Source organism: Acomys russatus, chromosome 1 (genome assembly GCF_903995435.1).
Source record: "Acomys russatus chromosome 1, mAcoRus1.1, whole genome shotgun sequence".
NCBI classification, from domain to species: Eukaryota; Metazoa; Chordata; class Mammalia; order Rodentia; family Muridae; genus Acomys; species Acomys russatus.
In genome coordinates this window covers 21,764,335-21,782,709 of record NC_067137.1, presented here as the reverse complement: position 1 = coordinate 21,782,709, position 18,375 = coordinate 21,764,335, and the positions used below count along the sequence as shown (strand labels likewise).

The 18,375-nt window shown below is 46.6% G+C and overlaps 1 protein-coding gene across 1 annotated transcript in view; it reads right to left on the bottom strand.

Annotated features, from left to right (window-relative positions):
* Positions 1–10,730: 10,730 nt before the first annotated feature.
* The window catches only part of Alk (ALK receptor tyrosine kinase), a 713,415-nt gene continuing 705,770 nt past the window's right edge, over positions 10,731–18,375 (bottom strand). Inside the window, exons 27-29 of the mRNA XM_051169801.1 lie at positions 14,803–14,937; positions 14,106–14,196; positions 10,731–11,745 (exon numbers count right to left, since the gene is read on the bottom strand). Coding sequence (XP_051025758.1) covers positions 11,050–11,745; positions 14,106–14,196; positions 14,803–14,937 — 922 coding nt within the window. The 3' untranslated portion in view covers positions 10,731–11,049. The remainder of the gene's footprint in view (positions 11,746–14,105; positions 14,197–14,802; positions 14,938–18,375) is intronic.

The following is an 18,375-nucleotide window of genomic DNA, read 5'->3' as shown; positions in this document are numbered from 1 at the left end:
GTACGCAGTGCGTGCTCAGGTTTCCTTTCTGCTGCTAGGCTGCCCCGTCTGTACGTACTACAAGAGACTTGCAGTTACATTTATGAACTCAAGGCAGAACTTCTTTTGCACACTTACCTAACGTTGTATGTTCCCGGCACACGCACAGCACTTTTGAAACGTGATGCACTTTCATCTTTTTGCTTTTTGAGACTGCCTTCATTTCCTCCTGGGATATGAAAAACTTAAAAAATATATATATTTCACAGAATAGAGTAAATTAAAATGTGTTGGGCAGGGTGTGTTATCCGTGTGGCCGTTGATGGTGTCTGGGCTTGGGGTGGGGGTGGGGGTTGGCGGTAGCTGCTGAGTTGTGTCTGCTACCCAGCTGCAGAATGGCCCAGATGTGTTCATTGTCTTGGGATGTAATAATGTCACACATGTGTCTTGTGTACATATATTGAAGTTTCTGTCCTGTTGTGTGTAAAAATTCATTCACTGTTGTAAATATTTAGACTTGAAACTACCACACAAATATTGGAATAGTTTGCTTTATGAAATTAAAAGTTTCCCTCGGAATAGGACTTGCTTTGTGCTTAGAAATACACTATGCTGGACTGTTTTGCAACATATCTTAAACTCCAAATCCAGTCACTTTGTTGCCTTTTTAAAAAAAAAAAAAGTGTGGTATTTCAAATAGAGTTATTTTCCTGAAATATATTTGCAAATTCAAGCTGCTTTATAATCAAGGAATATTTTTATTGATTGAAGAAAATGACTGCTGCAGTTCAAAAGTGAACTTATTTTATTATATAGATGATTTCTTAAAAGCTATTTATACCATAGTATGAGATCCACAACTCCAGCGGCCTGGGAGTCTGTAGTTCTGCCTGTTAAGTCCTCAGCTCTGTATGTGAGAGACAGCAGTGCTGCCACTGACCTTGGTTTTGAGGTCAAAACCCGGTTGTTCTCTTCAGGTTTAGATGGGGATTATTAAATCCATATAGTGTATATGCTTGTGTATGCTACATGTGCGAGTCAGGCGTTTTCTTTGTGCTTTGCTTATTAAATGCCATTCAGGCTCACTTCTTGAATACTAATAAAAAGGGAAGCTGTTGGGGCGCTGTTGTGTCATTTACCCCATGTGCAGTTCTCTCCTGTGTGTCGGGGTCTGTGTGCTCTGAGCTCCCCCCCCCCCCCCCGTCGTTATGGCTCAGATTTGTCCTGTCCTTACAATAAAGACTCTTAAAGGTCGTCAGTGCTGGGCTTGACTTCTTATTTGAGATTTCCATGCATGTATGCGATGTATTTAGATCACATCCCCCCCCCCCCGACTCCCTACTTGTAGCGCATCTCAGTCTCCCCTCTCCACGTCCCACTTGCAACATCATTTACTTATTTATTTTTTTAATAACTCACTAATTCTAATTCGCACTGCTCATGTGTGTATGTGTGTGTGTGTGTGTGTGTGTGTGTGTGTGTGTAGGCCCATCTATTAGAACACAGTTTCCCCAAGCCACCCTCTTGGAGAAAGCTGACTCTTCCTCCCCAAGCAGCCTCAACCACCTAGAGTTCCTCTGCGGGTGGGGGGGGGGGCGGGAGCGGTGTCATGTGACCCCTCCCTCACTATGCTGGTTCCATCAGGCAATCACAGCTGCATGAGTGCATGAGTGCATAATGGCCCTGTATTTACCCAGAGCAGGATGGGACACTTGGAGTTTTGGTTAAAAAGCCTAATGTCTTCTTTTCCCCCTTTGCTAGAATGCTGTGTTATATCTCAGAGTAATTTGGGGGGAGGAGAGATTTTTAAGTGTTAAAAATGTTGTATTTCAACTGATTCCTTTATAAGCCAAAGTAGATGCAGACAGTGGACTCTTGGGAAGTTTCCAGAGTGCCTTCTGCCCGTCCTGCCCCCTCACCCCCCTCTTCTCAAGCCCCTCCACCTCTCACGCCCACCCCCTTCTCATGCCCCTTCATCTCTCACACCCACCCCTGTCTCACGCCCACCCCCTCTCACACCCACCCCCTCTCACGCCCACCCCCTTCTCACACCCTCCATCTCTCATGCCCACCCCCTTTTCATGCCCCTCCACTTCTCACGCCCACCTCCTTCTCATGCCCCTCCACCTCTCATGCCCACCCCCTTTCTCATGCCCTTCCACCTCTCACGCCCACCCTCCTTCTCATGCCCCTCCACCTCTCATGCCCACCCCCTTCATGCCCCTCCACTTCCCACGTCCACCCCCTTCTCATGCCCCTCCACCTCTCACGTCCACCCCCTCATGCCCCTTCACCTCTTATGCCCACCTCCTTCATGCCCCTCCACCTCTCACGTCCACCCCCCTCATGCCCTTCCACCTGTCACGTCCACCCCCTTCTCATGCCCCTTCACCTCTCATGCCCACCTCCTTCATGCCCCTCCACCTCTCACGCCCACCCCCTTCTCATGCCCTTCCACCTCTCATGCCCACCCCCTTCTCATGCCCCTCCACCTCTCATGCCCACCCCCCTTCTCATGCCCCTCCACCTCTCATGCCCACCCCCCCCTTCTCATGCCCCTCCACCCCTCACGCCCCCCCCCTTCTCATGCCCCTCCACCTCTCACGCCCACCCCCTTCTCATGCCCCTCCACCTCTCATGCCCACCCCCCTTCTCATGCCCCTCCACCTCTCACGCCCACCCCCTTCTCATGCCCCTCCACCTCTCATGCCCACCCCCTTCTCATGCCCCTCCACCTCTCACGTCTACCCCCCTCATGCCCCTCCACCTCTCACGCCCACCCCCTTCTCATGCCCCTCCACCTCTCACGCCCACCCCCTTCTCATGCCCCTCCACCTCTCACGCCCACCTCCTTCTCATGCCCCTCCACCTCTCACGTCCACCCCCCTCATGCCCCTCCACCTCTCACGCCCACCACCCCCGCTTCTCACGCCCCTCCACCTCTCATGCCCCCAGGTGCTTCACTTTTCTCCAAAAGACTTCTTCCTGCTTAGATCTCACTTCCTGCACTGGATGAGGGGTGCGTGTTGGTTGCCTTGTTCTCCGCTTTATCCTCACACCTAGACCCGTCCCCAGCACCTGCCTACCGCTCAGCAATGCCTAGTGAACAAAAAGAGGCACTGGAGGCATCGGAGAGGCAACACTGAGAGACTAGGTCACGAGACAATGTCATTTTACTGGATACACGAAGGCAGGAGACAAGGGTTCACATGCAGCATTCCGGCTGTGCCCCATGTCTCAGCCACCTTTCTATTGCTGTGATAAAACACCGTGACCATGGCAGCTTAGAGAGGAAAGGCTGTATTTGGGTAGGGAGGCATGCAGGGCGGGACAGGAAGCTAAAGGCTCCATCTTCAGCAGAGAGAGCAAACTGGCAGTACCATTAGACATCAGGCCCTCAGAGCCTGCCCCCATGACATATATCCTCCTACAAGGCGGGACTTCCTAAACCTCCCTCAAAAGTGCTACCAGTTGGGGACCAAGTGTTGAAACACATGACTCTGTGAGGGCCATTCTCATTCAAACCACCAGACCCTGGGAGAGCACTAAGAGATGGAAAGATGCTGAGTGGTAGAGAGAAGGAGGGGAGAAAACGGCCACTGAGACAGCTCCCGTCTGCCATGTGACAAAAGTTTAGGTCATGGTACTGTGTGGTTCTTATGGAGAGAGAAAAAGCAAACTGTATCCCATGAACGTGAGTATACATTGGTATCGGATACTAAATAGTTTCATTTTAGAGTTTGAGGCTGTTTGGAATTTGTGATACTAGCACTTAAATTTCATTGATCAACGGCTAGAACCATTACATGTTAGACTTATTTTAATTGAGAAACACTGAGTAATTTTAACTATTGGTTAGATATTAGTTACCTAAATAATTAACACAAAAACATAGAGTATATATTACAACATTGCAAGCCACTAGGAAAGTTTAAAAAGTAGATTATGCACTTTGCTTCATTGTGTTTACTTCTAATACATTTATTAATAAAAACATACTAAGGTCCTTTGATACATCATTCCTCATTTACAGTGTAAGACACTTGACTATACAAAAGGTGTTTCTAATGAACCGTGTGGCTGGGATGACCAGGTTATGCTTACAGGATGTGTTAAGATTCCATTACAGTATGGTATGGTGCCTTTTTCTAGGAAAAAATAAAAAGGACTTTTTTCTATTAAAATTTTTTGTGACTGCTTTGTACGGGGGGGGGGGTGAAGTACATATAGGGAGATTAAAGTAGATGGATCTTTGTTTCTGCCATTAAATGTGATTTCATTATGTTTGATGGAAAGGAAACTTTTTGTCTCATACTCTCCCTTGAGGGAGAAGCCCCAAGGGGTGGGGATTTCCCCTTTTCATCTTTTTCACTGTCTCTCTTGAGTAGATCCGTGGTGAGTCCTATCACCTGCATTACTGTACTTTTCCAATAAGAAAGTGTATTGTTGTGGTGTGCTGAGGAGGGCCCAGGAGGGTGTAAGGTATTTTGAGTGTGTGAGGCTAATGGTTTAATATAATCTTGTTTTAGCAATCTCCAGTAGTGTTGCAGAAATGCTCACAAGTGTGGACTAAGTTTGGCCTTAGGGGCCTGGGTGATCCCGTACATCAATGTATCATAGCTCGACACCTGCACGTGTATGGCCTGATGGGAGGAGGAGGAGGAGGAGTCTGAGCTCAAGGTTGGACGAGTTACCAGTTGTTTCTGCTAGATCAATGACATCAAAGAGGGACTACTCTCAGAAGTCTGCCTGCCCGGTGCTGAATTTGAACCTCAGGCGTTTCTGAAGCTTAGGTGGTTGAACGTCTGGTGCTACGTGTCCCTGGTCGGTGTCAGTCTGACAGAAATTAAGCCCTATCTGTTCAGCCTCATAGAACTCTTCACAGCTTCAGCCAGAGTGCATTTGCCTCACTGAGCTAATTATTATTTTTTACGTAACAAATCAAATCGGACCGACGTGAAACCGACCCATTTTAAAATGATACCCACAGCTTCAAGCTGTTCTTGTCCTCCCCCTGGTGTCACCGCAGAGGTCCAGCTTAAAACTCAGTCACCTGTCAATGACATTGGCTGCCTCTGATGCTACTTGTGAAGGCTAAATGTCACAGTCCTCTTATGTGGAACCCCCCCCCCCCCGCCCTCTGGATTTTAGAGTGAATTTTGATAGCTGTTGCAGGCCTCAGATTTGCAAAGGAGAAGCGGGCCTCGCTTTGGTGTGAGACAGAGCAGAAGGGCACTGCCAAAGACGAAAGTGCTTCACCCCAGGGTGCGGATGAAAGTGCATGCGTCTTGATCCCAGCAGGCTGTAGGTATTAGAAAAAAAGGCTGCCCCCCCCCCCCATATGCTCCTTTTTCTTCCTCGAAGGGAATGGAGTTCAGGGAATTAAGAACTTGCCTGAGAGGCTTGCGATCTCACTTTGAGCACCTTGCTGTGACAAAGGGAACCCTCTTGTCACGTTCAGTGTCATTTCTTTTATCGCTGTTACCAGCTGCTTATCGGCATGTACAAGAGAAAAAGAATTTCTGTGTTTTAAATGACTTCTTTTGAGGTCTTTGAAACTCTACATAAATAATACTTTGAAAAAATAAAATGAAATAGGTTTGAATTTTTTTTTTTAAATCCCAAATATCAGGTATTCTAAGCTATAGAGAATTCTACAGCCTTCATCTTCCTACCTTTGTGGGATGTTGTTGGCTGCTTGGAGTTTCCATTTCCAGACAAGCTACAAAGGAACGTCATTGAAAGCAGGCTTTTAGCATTTGTTACCCAAAGGCGACTATAAGTCTGAAAGGAGGGACCCTCCAGTCCTTTGGTAATTAGGAAGGCTCATTGAATGCCTATTAGCACTGTGCTTGAATGACACTTGTTGAAGAATGCCAGAATTAGGCCATCTCCCTATGCAGACACCTGGCCCACACCCGACTTTGCTGCCCCTCTTCGAGGGTGGGCACCAAGAAAAGCAAACTGAGCACTGCCAGGGTACCAGGCATTTCCTCACCAGCCAACTCCAAGAGATAGAAGTTTTAGTATTTTCTTTTGGGAAATCAGACCCTGGCTGCAGCAAGTATCAGAGTTGTGAGTGGAGTGATGCTGAGGGCATGGTGGCCATCAGACATGGCTGATAGTCCTGCCCACAGTGTGGCCTGCAGGAAGCCATCTGGGCCTACTTCATTCTGCTAATGGTTTTATGTTTTTGACTAGGAAGAAGAAAAGTGAGTGGATGCTGACCATTCTAGGCTGATTCTCTGTGAAGGTTCCATATGATTGGTCTCACTAGGGTTGAGCCCCGAACTCATTATCTGAGTTACTAAGATAAAGGATACAGCTATGCTCGGCAGATTATGGGATGGCCATTAGGGTTTACCTGACCAAGGTGAAGTCTCCCAGATCACAGAATTCAGAGTTGGAAGGAACCCTCGAGACCAAACCCTTCATATTTTCCATGGGTCACCCCCTGAACTTCTTCTCTGAGATGAGCTTTCTCTGTAGCTCACGATCCTCCTGCCTCAGGCTCCTCAGTGCTGGGATTAAAGGTTTGTGTCAACTATGTCCGGATTCCTTAATTTTTTAAAAGGAGAAAGTTCCAGCCAGTCAGGTCACCCAGGTGGGTGGCCGCTCTCTAATTCAGTCCCCAGACTTGTGCCCAGCTTGCTCCATCTTTGTTAAGCAGGGGGTGGGTGCTGAACCAGGAGTCATGACGTAAACATCTGAAACTTTATCCACCTGATACTCATCTCTGCTGGGGAGTGCCTTCCTTACACAAGTGTAATAGGGAGACCTGCTAGTCTAGTTGCCCAGGCTGAAGGTGAGTTTATTAAGAATTTACCTCTAAGCTGGGCGTTGCAGCACGTGTCTTTAATCCCAGTACTCGGGAGGCAGAGGCAGGTGGATCGCTGTGAGTTCGAGGCCAGCCTGGTCTACAAAGCGAGTCCAGGACAGCCAAGGCTACACAGAGAAACCCTGTCTTGAAAAACCTTTAAAAAAATTCATCTCTAGCGCACACCTCTAAAGGAACGTTTTGTGGTAGGTACTGTGGGTGGGTGTTGACAGGGAGGCCTTCACGGAGCAGGAGAGAGCAGGCAGAGTTGTCCGAGGAGGAGCTACGAGACCGGAGTTTGGGAAGGAACTAAAATCAGGCCTTGGTTGTAGTTTTCTGGGCATAGCCTGGCCACAACATTGTCGCATGCGAGGGCAGTGCACTGGTTTTGCCTGTATCATGCTGCAGAGAGAGTGGGATGGCTTTAGTTTTCTGTCCTGCTTCATGGAGCTTTCATTCTACCACACTAATTTTACATAATCCTGTCAACCCTTTCCGCATATTTCTGGCTTAGCTGGAGTCTCTACTCAAGGAAGCCTTAAAAGTGAAGTGTGCCTGCTTCTGAGTACCAAGCGCAAACAGACTCTTAGCAACAGGCCTCCTATCGTTTCTCAGGCATTCGCTTTTATATCAGGGCATCACGTCAGGGAGTTCAGGGACACCGATTTGTGTCTGTGTGTGCGCAGGACCAGGAACCATCTGCTGCCGTGAAGTTAGCAAAGTCAAATTGTGGGTTCTTTAGGGACTCATTAAAAACAAAGCAAGGCTGGGCATGGTGGCGCACGCCTTTAATCCCAGCACCTGGGAGGCAGAGGCAGGCGGATCTCTGTGAGTTCAAGGCCAGCCTGGTCTACAAAATGAATCCAGGCAGCCAAGGTTACACAGAGAAACCCTGTCTCGAAAAACCCCCAAAAAACAAAAAATTTAAAAACAAAACAAAACAAAACAAATTAGCTAAGGACAGATTGACAGTGCCTCACATAGGGTTGGGAATCTTGTGGAAAGCATGCATTTGGAGTAGTGTGAATTCATACACATGTTTTTTTTAGGGCTGTAAAGCTTATGGGGGTTTTTAATCCTGCGGTATTACTGGAGAAAACTCATCAAAATGGCCCAGTCACTAGAATTGTGCACATTGTGGATTTGGATGGAAAAGTCCCACATTTTATTTTATTTTATTTTTATTGTTTTTAAGTCCCACATTTTAAAATAATAAAATTAGCCTAGAATTATGTAATACTTTACTGCCCTAGGGTTCACCTAATATTATTTGGAAAGGACTATTTTAAAAGATTTCCTTAAATTGACAAACTACCTTCTTTTCTGTGGTGCTTGTCTTCAACATCTGGGACTTTAGAGTCTTTACAGTCTTCTCTTGAGACATAAAGATGGCATTTGTGTGGTCATTGTTATGACAAGCGGTACATACAGAGAAACTCTGCCTCCATTGGGGAGCCTGATAATCATCCCCGGAGCACTGGGGCTACCTGAGTGAGAGAGGGCTGCTTGTGTTCCCAGAGTATGCTCTCCCAGGGGTAGCGGGACAGGAGCATTTACTGTCCTTTTCAGAGGTACCACCAGGTCGATTAACTACAAATAGCCAGGACTCAGACACCCACTTGGTGCAAGAGTCCAGTCCTGTCTGCTAAGCAGAACATACTCCTTAAAAATGGCTGCTCCAGATCTTTTGATTTGTTATAATTCAGAGGTGTCACATAGTAACAAGCTGGCCATTCCTCACAAATTGCCAGGTCAGCAGTGGGCCAGTCATGACCTTTATGAGTCTTTCCTTATAGATAGAGAATACAAATAATTATACTAGCTTATGGTTTCATTAGCATGGTTCTTGCAAACCTTAATTGGGCCCGTTCGCATTCTAAGTGGAACTTGCTATCACGGCTAATGAATGCGTTAGAGTTCAGCATCTGTATAGAGAGGCACAGCCATATGGCTGGCGCAGTATTTAGTGGACAGCATTCCCGATTGGTGGTACCTGGGGGTTACACCGACTTCAATGAAACATCTTGATGTCCTCACAGCTCAGTGTGGAGTTGTTTATTTACCCATGTATACAGGTTTGAAGGTTTGACCATTGATACCAATAAAGACGATTTAGAGAAAAGCAACAAGTCCATTATCAGTGGTAGTAAGGCACAACCTGAATCTGAAGTTCTTTTTAGGGTGCAAAGGTCAAGAATCCATGTCCTCCGCCCCCCCCCCCATTAATAAGAGTTAACTCTTTAGCCACGTGACACACTGCCCTCTTAGTCGGTTAGTGACTTTACAGTTGGAAAAGGGAGCTGTTTTCTCAGTTACTGACAGCTGCTCTGGATCAGCCTTTAGGACAGTGCTTTTCCAAGTGACACCCTGGAAGCCCTCTGGGTGGTTTGTGAGCTGGAACAAGGTTGTTTGACTTTTTTTTGCATCAAAACTTGCCTGGCACAAACCGAAACCGGTAACGGTTTCCCCCTCCCCCTAAACTGTTATCTGCACAGTTGTACGTGTCTTTCAGCTTCAGGGACGTTTCATGTGAAATGTTTGGGGAAGTTATGGACAACTTAGTCCCCGGAGCATACCAGAGAATCCTCAGACGTTCAGAAGCAATTCGAGGGCAAGATAACTGCCTTATGGAAACTGACCAGTTGTTTGGGATTGGCATAGAACATAATGGCTCTCCCACACTCAAAGTGATGCTTCTGCAGTGGACAAAATGGAGAAGGTGGGAAGAAAGACACGCACACACGCACGCGCATGCACGCACACACGCAGGCACGTGCGCACACACACACGCGCGCGCACATATACACACACGGACACGCGCGCACGCGCGGTCCCTGTGCTTGGATATGCTTTGTACCTAGCGAGTATCAAAAGTACTTTACCCCGAAGAGCGGCTTAATCCCAGCCACCACCGGGGACAAACTGGACATGAAAGCACAGGAGCAGAGACAAGGGGAATGAAAACGGATAAACACAGTAGTGCATAAGCATGTGTATAAAATTTTAATGGGTTCCCGATTCCATTTCATAGAAATAAAATTTCATCTGTGAAAACCAGGTTCAGAACACTCAGTGAAACACAGCATTAACCGCAGCTCTCCAAGCAAGCCTTCGGTTCCAAACGCTTTGTAGTAACCTGCACTTGAGATCTACGTAAGTTACTCTGTGAGTGTTTCGTCACATTGCCTTGTTCCCAGCATACCAGGATCTCGTGGCTAAGGGAGAGGAAGTTTGGGGAACTGCAGAAGGATGGACCAGCGTCGAGGCCACTGGAAAGCCTGTTCCTCCAGTGGCCCAGTGCGTCTTCCAGGGGAGGAACTCCGGTGTGGGAAGGTTTGAGTCTCAGATGGACCGACATGTCCACACATGGGTGTCTTCCTATGCTTCTATGTGTCGCTGCTACTTAATTTTTAAAAAGGGATGATCAGATTTGAATTAATGGAAAGTTTGAAAGTAAGTAATTTCAATCTTGAGTTTTAAATCCAGTAGGAAACCTCACACTCGGGATTTTTACTTTTAGTAGGAAGATTTTTCTTAAGGCATGAGGTATGTTAACAGGGCGGTTGCTCACTAGATCGCTACTGGTGTTTGGTTATATGCAAAGCACTTGAGATGAATGCATTTCATTTAGATGAATATATACACGTTTTTTTCACTACACTACGAACTATTCACGGCATTTTTTTTTTTACAATAGGCAATGAGTTAGAACAATTAAAAGCCTCTAACCACCACCCACAGTGATATCAGCTTATGATTTTTCTTTTCCAACTAACGTCTCTCCCCATGCTGAGTCATTGAAATTAATTCCTTTATTTCTGTTCCCTCACCCCTTGAATGGTCCATACCCCCAAGGCAAGGAAACATCTACAACTTCCCCTATGAAACACAGAAGCAGCTACTTTGGAAGCAGAGAGGACACAAAATCAGAAAGAAGCTTAGGGAACTGTACAGCGGACCATGCATGAAAACTTTACGCAACCAATCTGGGCCTTGTACGATTGCTTTTCATAAAATGGCATTTTCTTCTTTTGAAAGGATAGATGAACTCATGCTCAAAAACCTTTCTAACGCTTCTTGCAAATTCAAGTTTTCCTTTTTTTTTCTTCTTCCTTTAAATGTGGCACTTCAAAACAAGTTGGCACAAAATGAAAGTGACATTTGGTCTCTGGTTTGTGGTGGGGCCATTCTGTCTTCCTCCCTCGAGGTGGGCTCCGGCTCCTCCAGGGGCAGAAGCTAGTGTTGCGCAGGGCTCAGGGCCCCTGCTGGGTGACCTTGCTCTTGCTTTTCAGCACGGTGTTTCCGGGTGTAGCGGTGGCTTCCAAGGGGAGACCCTGTTGCTGGTAACCATAGTTGACGTTCCCGCAGGGGAAGTGGCGCAGCCTGAACAGCGGCACCTCCTTCATGGTGGCGCTCAGAGCCGACGGCTCGAGCAGCAGCGCGGCCCCGGGTCTGCGGGATCCCGCGCCCGGCCCGGTCCAGCCACCCTCGGCCGCTCCTGCCCTCGCCTGTGGCTCCGCGCCCGGCGGGGCATGGGTCTTTTTGGCCGGCTTCTCCGTAAACCACGAGCCGTAGGTGGGGTTCCACAGGCTGGTCGGCTTGTTTCTGGAGCCCGGGCCTTTATGCAGCTCCGGGGGAGGGTTGGACTGAGAGAACGCCATGTTCACGTGGCCCCGATCTGCCACCTCTTGGGGCACGCGGCCTGCTCCCGCTCCCGCTCCCGCACCCGCACCCGCACCCGCACTCGGGGGCTTCTTCACCAAGGGGCCTGGCGCCGCCAGAGCTGCGGGCTGGGGGGCTGGGGGCGCCTCCTCGTGCTTCGCAGGCTGGGGAGACACCAGCAGAGGAGGCATCCCCTCGGGGTCTTTGGGGCGCATGGGCACTTTCTCCTCCTCTTCCACTACTGGGCCGTATTCTATGGGCAGAGCTGTGTTGATGACATCGGGATCCTGTGAGAAGGAGAGAGAGACAGAGAGGATGGATGAATCACAGAGACGCTGGATCTGGAAGAGGAGGGGGCAGGGGGAGGAGGAAGAGGGAGGGGGAGAGAGAAGGAGGAGGAGGGAAGGAGAGAGGGAGGGAGGGAGGGAGGGAGAGAGAGAGAGAGAGAGAGAGAGAGAGAGAGAGAGAGAGAGAGAGAGAGAGAGAGAGAGAGAGAGAGAAAGAGAAGCTAACTGTTTGCTGACGAGACTTTGGAGCAAGTCACTAAGCAATCTTCTTCCATGATCTCTCTACTTCAGTTCTTGCCTTGAACTCCTGCCCAGGCTTCCCCATGATGACCAGCTGTGAAGTGTTAATAATAAACTCTTTCCTCTCCAAGTTGCCTGTGCTCTCGGTGTGTTCATCGCAGCAACACCGTATACACTAATAGGTAGGCCTACGTAAGTAACGAGTGAGCATCACTGTTCTTGAAAGCCTTAGAAAAAACCCACTGTAGTAAGAGAGGGAACCAGGTGCGTAGGGGTGCTGCTGAACACCCTCACTGGTGGGCGCTGGGATGGGAGCAGTGCAGGGCAGAAGCCCCTGGGGCACTTTTTACAGATGGTTAAAAACCTTATTAGATTTTAATGTATTGTGTGTATGCATGTATGTTCGGGCATGCATGTGCCTTGGTGCGTGTAAGTTGAGGACAGTCCTAAGGGCTGGGTTCTCTGCCTTCTAATATGTGGGTCCTGGGAATCAAACCTAGGTCATTTGGCTCTGGCAAGCAAGAACCTTAAACTTACCAAGCCATTCTGCTGCCCCCCCCCTTTTTAACTTTACTTTAAAAATGTTATGGTCTATTTCCAATAACATTTTTGGAACCTAAAAGATTAAAAGGACTGTGACATCTGTTTTGTTGTTGTGAGGGTGACAGAGGAGAAAGGGACACCACCCTTGGCTTACAAAGGGTGTTGCTTGCTCCTAAGCATCTCTAGTTTTCCTCATGTTCATGGTGACCTTTTGTCATTCGTGTGATTATTCGTGCAGCTGTCCCAGTGCAGAGACACTTTGGCCCATTCAGATGTGATGAGGCTTTTGTGAAGGAGAAACTATGTGCAAAAAACATCTAGCGCTAGGCAATTGCCTAGTCATAGACTGTAAGAGGAATCCGGGAGCGGGTGGGAGAAAACTCTGGAAGAATTTAATTCAGTAATAGTGTATGCAAATGCAGGGGAAACGTCTATTACTTCAGTTTTACAGAAGAGCACACTGGTCTAGTACCCATCAGCATTGGGCTTGAGAAAACAACTACAATACCCCTTTAAAAACCGTTTCATTTCTTCCCAGTTTATTTCACAGTGAGTCATTTAAAATACACAGGTATAAAATCACCTACTTTTGTAAAGGTAGTATATATTTTGGAGAAACGCCCCTCCTCCCCCAGCAAAGAAGGTGTGTGGCTGTGTATTTGTGTTTGGGAGTATATTCTATTCCTGACACGACATAATAAACTAAATGCCAGTAGCAAGTTTCCCTGACCACCTTTACCCCGGAAAACCAACATGGTCACCAAAGGCCAGCTAGGTGAAGCCAGCTGTGAGTCTTGAGAGCTTTCATATTCTCCTTTGAAGCCCCAATTTCACCTATAAAACACTTGTCATCTCGCTATCCATGATACCACAACATGGCTACCAAAACAAGACCCAAACATCACCAGACAAGCTAACATGGAAGGCGGAGACCTCACACGCCACACCCTTAGACAAAGAACTATGGGCAACTGGTGGCCGCTGAGAGGGAGAATTGCCCTTCTCCAGGGTAGAAGCCTGTAACTGGTTATCCAAAACCAAGTGGTCGGCCCTGAAATCACACACATACAAGGAACACAACGTGGATTCTGTAGGTTGTATTTATATGCATATATATGTATGTATGTATGTAACAATAATAAGCAAAGAAAAAGAGGTCATGAATTTGAGAGGAAGAGGCTGGGGGGGGGGGGGGTGGGGGTGGGGTTGGAGATGGGAGGGGTTGGTGTGAGGAAAAGGAAATGATGTCACTGTATTTTAATTGTTAAAATCCCATCTCTCTCTCTCTCTCTCTCTCTCTCTCTCTCTCTCTCTCTCTCTCTCTCTCTCTCTCACACTCACACACACACACACACACACACACACACAGATTTATCCTTGTGAATTGAATAGATCCTGTCCAACACTGTACCTAATACGTGCTGGTGAAGAAAGTGAAAGTTTCTAGTGTTTATTGTAGGACACAGACAAAGTGAGAGGCCAATAATATTACTCCAGAGATCAGGAACCCTGAGCCTCACAATCAGCATTATTCTCGTGTTGATTAGAGGCTGGTCAAGGGGAGAACACATTTATACCTGGGTGCAGTATTCAATCCTCTCCAAAATGATGGCAAAGTTGGGTCTGTCTTCCGGCTGATGCTGCCAGCACTGAGTCATTATCCGGTATCTGGAAGAAGGAGCACGTTAATGAAAGTCGGGAGAAGGACCAGAAGGAAGGTTTCCTGGGTGGGAAACACATGTAGGTCCACGTGGTGGATCTATGCTGCCCCCTGCTGGTAGGATAGGGAATCACTTCCAAATGTGAGTCAAGATTAAAGACACCCAGATACATCAAATGCCACTTCTCTAACGCCACATTAGGATGGGGCACTTCATTCTCCATCTTGTTTTTGGAAAGGAGGTGAGAGAATACCATAGGGGACAGGCAAAACCCACAAGGGGGGTAGGTGGGTATTTAAGAGAGAGAGATATATAAAATGCAGGAATGCAGGGCAGACTGAGTGGGTCTGGGACGCACATTCCTAGAGGCAATTGTGTAGGGCTAGTCAGCCCACAGCCTCCAGCCAGGCAGTGGGTACCTTTCTGGGATGACATTATTGTGTTTGAAGGCCTGGAAGACCCACCCATCATTCTGAAGTGGGTGGCACACTCTGGGGACATATTAAAAGAAGGCTGCCACCATCCCTTTAATGTTAAAGGAGCAAAAGCAGATCCAAGTACATAAAAACAAGACCATGCTCAATTTCTAGTAGGAAGTTCCCAAAGGTCATACACAGGCCCGGGGCAGTTCTTAGGTGGGTCCATCCGTCCTCCGCTGGTGACAAACTCCAGAACTTCCTGGTTGCTCTTGCTGGGGTATGGCATATACCCGAGGGAAAATATCTCCCACAGCAACACTCCAAAAGACCTGGGCATGGGACAGAAAACAAAGATTTGGATACAGATGCGTGTGCACACACACGGACACCTAAGCATGTTTTTAGTATGTTTTTTATCGTGCCATTTTCAGTAGCAAAGGGTTCTTTGTGTGTGTTTGTGTGTGTGTGCGCACGCACACACATCTCTATCTCTGCCTCTCTGTATGAACACATGCACGTGTGTGTGTGTGTGTGTGTGTGTGTGTGTGTGTGTGTGTGTGTGTGTGTGTTTGTATTTACAGAGGCATGAAGAGGGTGCCAGATGCCCTGGAGCTGGAGTTACAGGTGGTTGTGAGCTGTTTGGTGTGGGAGCTGGGAACTGAATCCAGGTCCCCTGGAAGAGCAGAAAGTACTTTTAACCATGGAGTCATTTCTCCTGCCCCTAACATACTTTAAAATTTTTAAAATATATTTTTAGACACAGTCTCTCAGTGGCCAGGGTTCTCCAAGAAGGCTCGCAGTGAACCTCATGGGTCAGCCTGTTTCTGTCCCCCAATCCCTAGCATTATGAGCTGCATTCAACCCCCCTCCCTTCTCGTGGGTTCTGGAGATTGAACCAGCAGGCCCGTATACATGCACCCTGGATGAGCTGTGTCTGCAGTCCCAGTGGGCTTTCTAGATCCAGAAAAGTGAAAGAATGACCAAGGACCAATGACATGTGATTCTCATTAAAGATAAATATTGTTAGCACAATTTTCATTTCCAGTCAAGCTCTGTGCCTAGACTTTTTATATATTCATAGCTATAGAACTTTGATAAGTTTGTTCATTTCATTATTGTGCAATCACTTCCCATGCTAACAATTTTATAAGTAGAATTCGAAGTGTCTGTGAAACAGTCTCTTGAGATGTAGCATGGCCTGCCTTACCACATTGCTTTCAGTTTTCAAATATTTTAAACATTGTGTGGACATCTTTTTGCACTTTGGTTTTAGTTAATTTTATTTCACCTTTTGTGATACAAATCTCATTTTGTATTGTAGCCTGTCTTTGAATTTGCTACATGGTCCAGCTGGCTTCAGACTAAAAACCCCTTGCCTCTTGAGGACTAGGACTGCAGGATGGGCTACCACACCCAGCCGCTGTCTATTTTAAAAGACTTCTTAGGATAAACCATCTGAAGCTAACAGAATAGTAAAATCAATGCTGTTTGTAGTATAATAAGAAGAGTTAAGTTCACAAGCCCGAAGCCTTCTAGATACAATGTTGATTTTGAGCACCTAGTTCTATCCACCCACTAGTGCTAACTCTTCAACAACTCTCAGTATGCACAGTAATGATAATGTTTGCTCATATTAAAGAAAAAATATGGTGGAATAACTTTTAATTTAAAATTTTACCTTTATTCTTTTTGTTGTTGTTGTTGTTGTTGTTGTTGTTGTTGTTGTTGTATGGGTGTCTTGCCTGCATGCATGTCTGTGCATTACCTGTCTGCAGTACCCATAGAGGCCAGAAGAGGGCATCAGACGGTTGTGAACCACCCTGTCGGTGCTGGAAGCTGAACCCAGGTCCTCTGGAAGGGCAGCCAGTACTCTTGACCACTGGGCCATCTTTGCAGCCCCAGATCCTGGCCCCACCCCTCTGAAATCTCAGGGTGGAAGTATTTCCAACCTAATTTTTTACATTTATTTTAAAATTAACTAGGTAATTAATGTATATTAATTAATTATGGGACGGCATGGCACAGTGCCCATGTGGAAATCAAACAGCTTTTGAGAGTCAGTTCTTTTCTTCCAGTGTGCGGGTTCTTGGCATTGAACTCAGTGTGAACCTGCTGAGCAATCTCCCCAGGTCACATGATCAGGTGTTTTACTAAAGTTTGCTAATCTACTCTTTATTTTTCTCTTCTATATTATCTGTTGACATCTTTTTCATGGCTTTATCTGTCAGAGCATGTTATTTTAGTATCTTGATTTGGCTTCTGAGCTGTAGACATTCTTTGTATGTTTTAAAGATGTTAGCCCTTATTTTTTGGTGGATTTTGGGGTGGAGCTGGGGATTGACTCCAGGGTCTTTCTCATGCTAGGCAAGCATTCTAACCCCTAGGTTGAGTGCCCCGCCCTACTTCCTTTTTTTTTTTTCTTTTTAAAAAGAATTTTAATTTTGAGTGGTGGATCGGGTTGGCCTTGAACTCACTATGTAGCTAGGCAGGCTTTGGTACTGCAATCTTCCTGCTTCGTCGCCGTATGTCCTTAAAGCCTAGCCACAATACTCCTGTTAGTTGCTTTATGATATAATTTTTTAGCATGTCAAAGGCTTGCATTTTCAAGTAGTTAAATATAGTTATTAAGTTTTTGTGATTTCTTCTATGTGTTTTATAGTTAGGCAATCTTCTGTTCACTAAAGATTAAATAAATATTTACTATTTTCTAGGTGTGCTTGTTTTTCCTCTCTCTTCCAATACACTTAGAATTTTACACAGTGGGAGGGAAGGGTCAATTTTTTTTTTCTCTGAACAATTCTTCCAACACTTTATAAAATAATTCTCCCTTCCCCTATTGGCTTTTGATTAAGACAGGGCTGTCTTCAACCAGCACACCCACCCTTTCCTTTCATCTGTTTGCTTTCTGCATTGACAATATTCTGTTTTACTTTTTCTGTCTGCGTTTTGATATCAACCGAGATGTTCTCCTCTTTTTGAAAATGTATTTGATTTCCTGTTATTTGTTTTAAAGGACTTTTGAGACACAATTTATTAGGTTCCAGAAATAATATTTTCTCCTTTGATGACAATTTTATTTCCCACTCTTAGTGTAATGATCAGATTTTGGAGAAAGAAAATCCATCTCTGTTCTAGTATCTTAATGCAGCTTTCTGCTCTTGGTAAACATTGCCCTAAGGTGGTAGAGAAAATACCCTCTACACAGCTGGGATGCTTCTAAGGGTACTATGCTGGTGAAATTAACCTCCCTGCAAATCACCAGGAACACAAATTATCCCCTCTCCTGTGATCTTTCTGACCTCTAAGGGGGAAAGAAGATCCCCTTCCTCTTCAACAAACAACAACATAACAACCAAAAAACCAAATGCAACAAGGAAGAGGTGGCACCACAGATGGCTCACAGGACATTCGTGTATTCAGACCGATTGCTGGCTTGCTGGCGTTATTCCACCTCTGGGTAGGCTAGGTGGCTGCCACTCTCTCTTTGGTGCCAGTGTTATTCCTCCGCCCCTGCCGTTCCTGACGCGTGAGGCTTGGGGTGGGTGGGAGGCTGAGGTTTGGAGGTGCTGATGGTGAGTTCCCAGTTGCCCACTATCTCTGTCCTGTGCACCCCACTTTGAGACCCACTGGGTTAGGTCAAGGCAAATCTCACGGGTCTAGAAATAACCAAGCCTCTTTCTCAAAATAGTCAACACAGGTCAGGAAAGGACGCCTTCTGTCTTTGGACGTTACCGCCACATGGGGCTTTCAGACAGACACTTCCATTG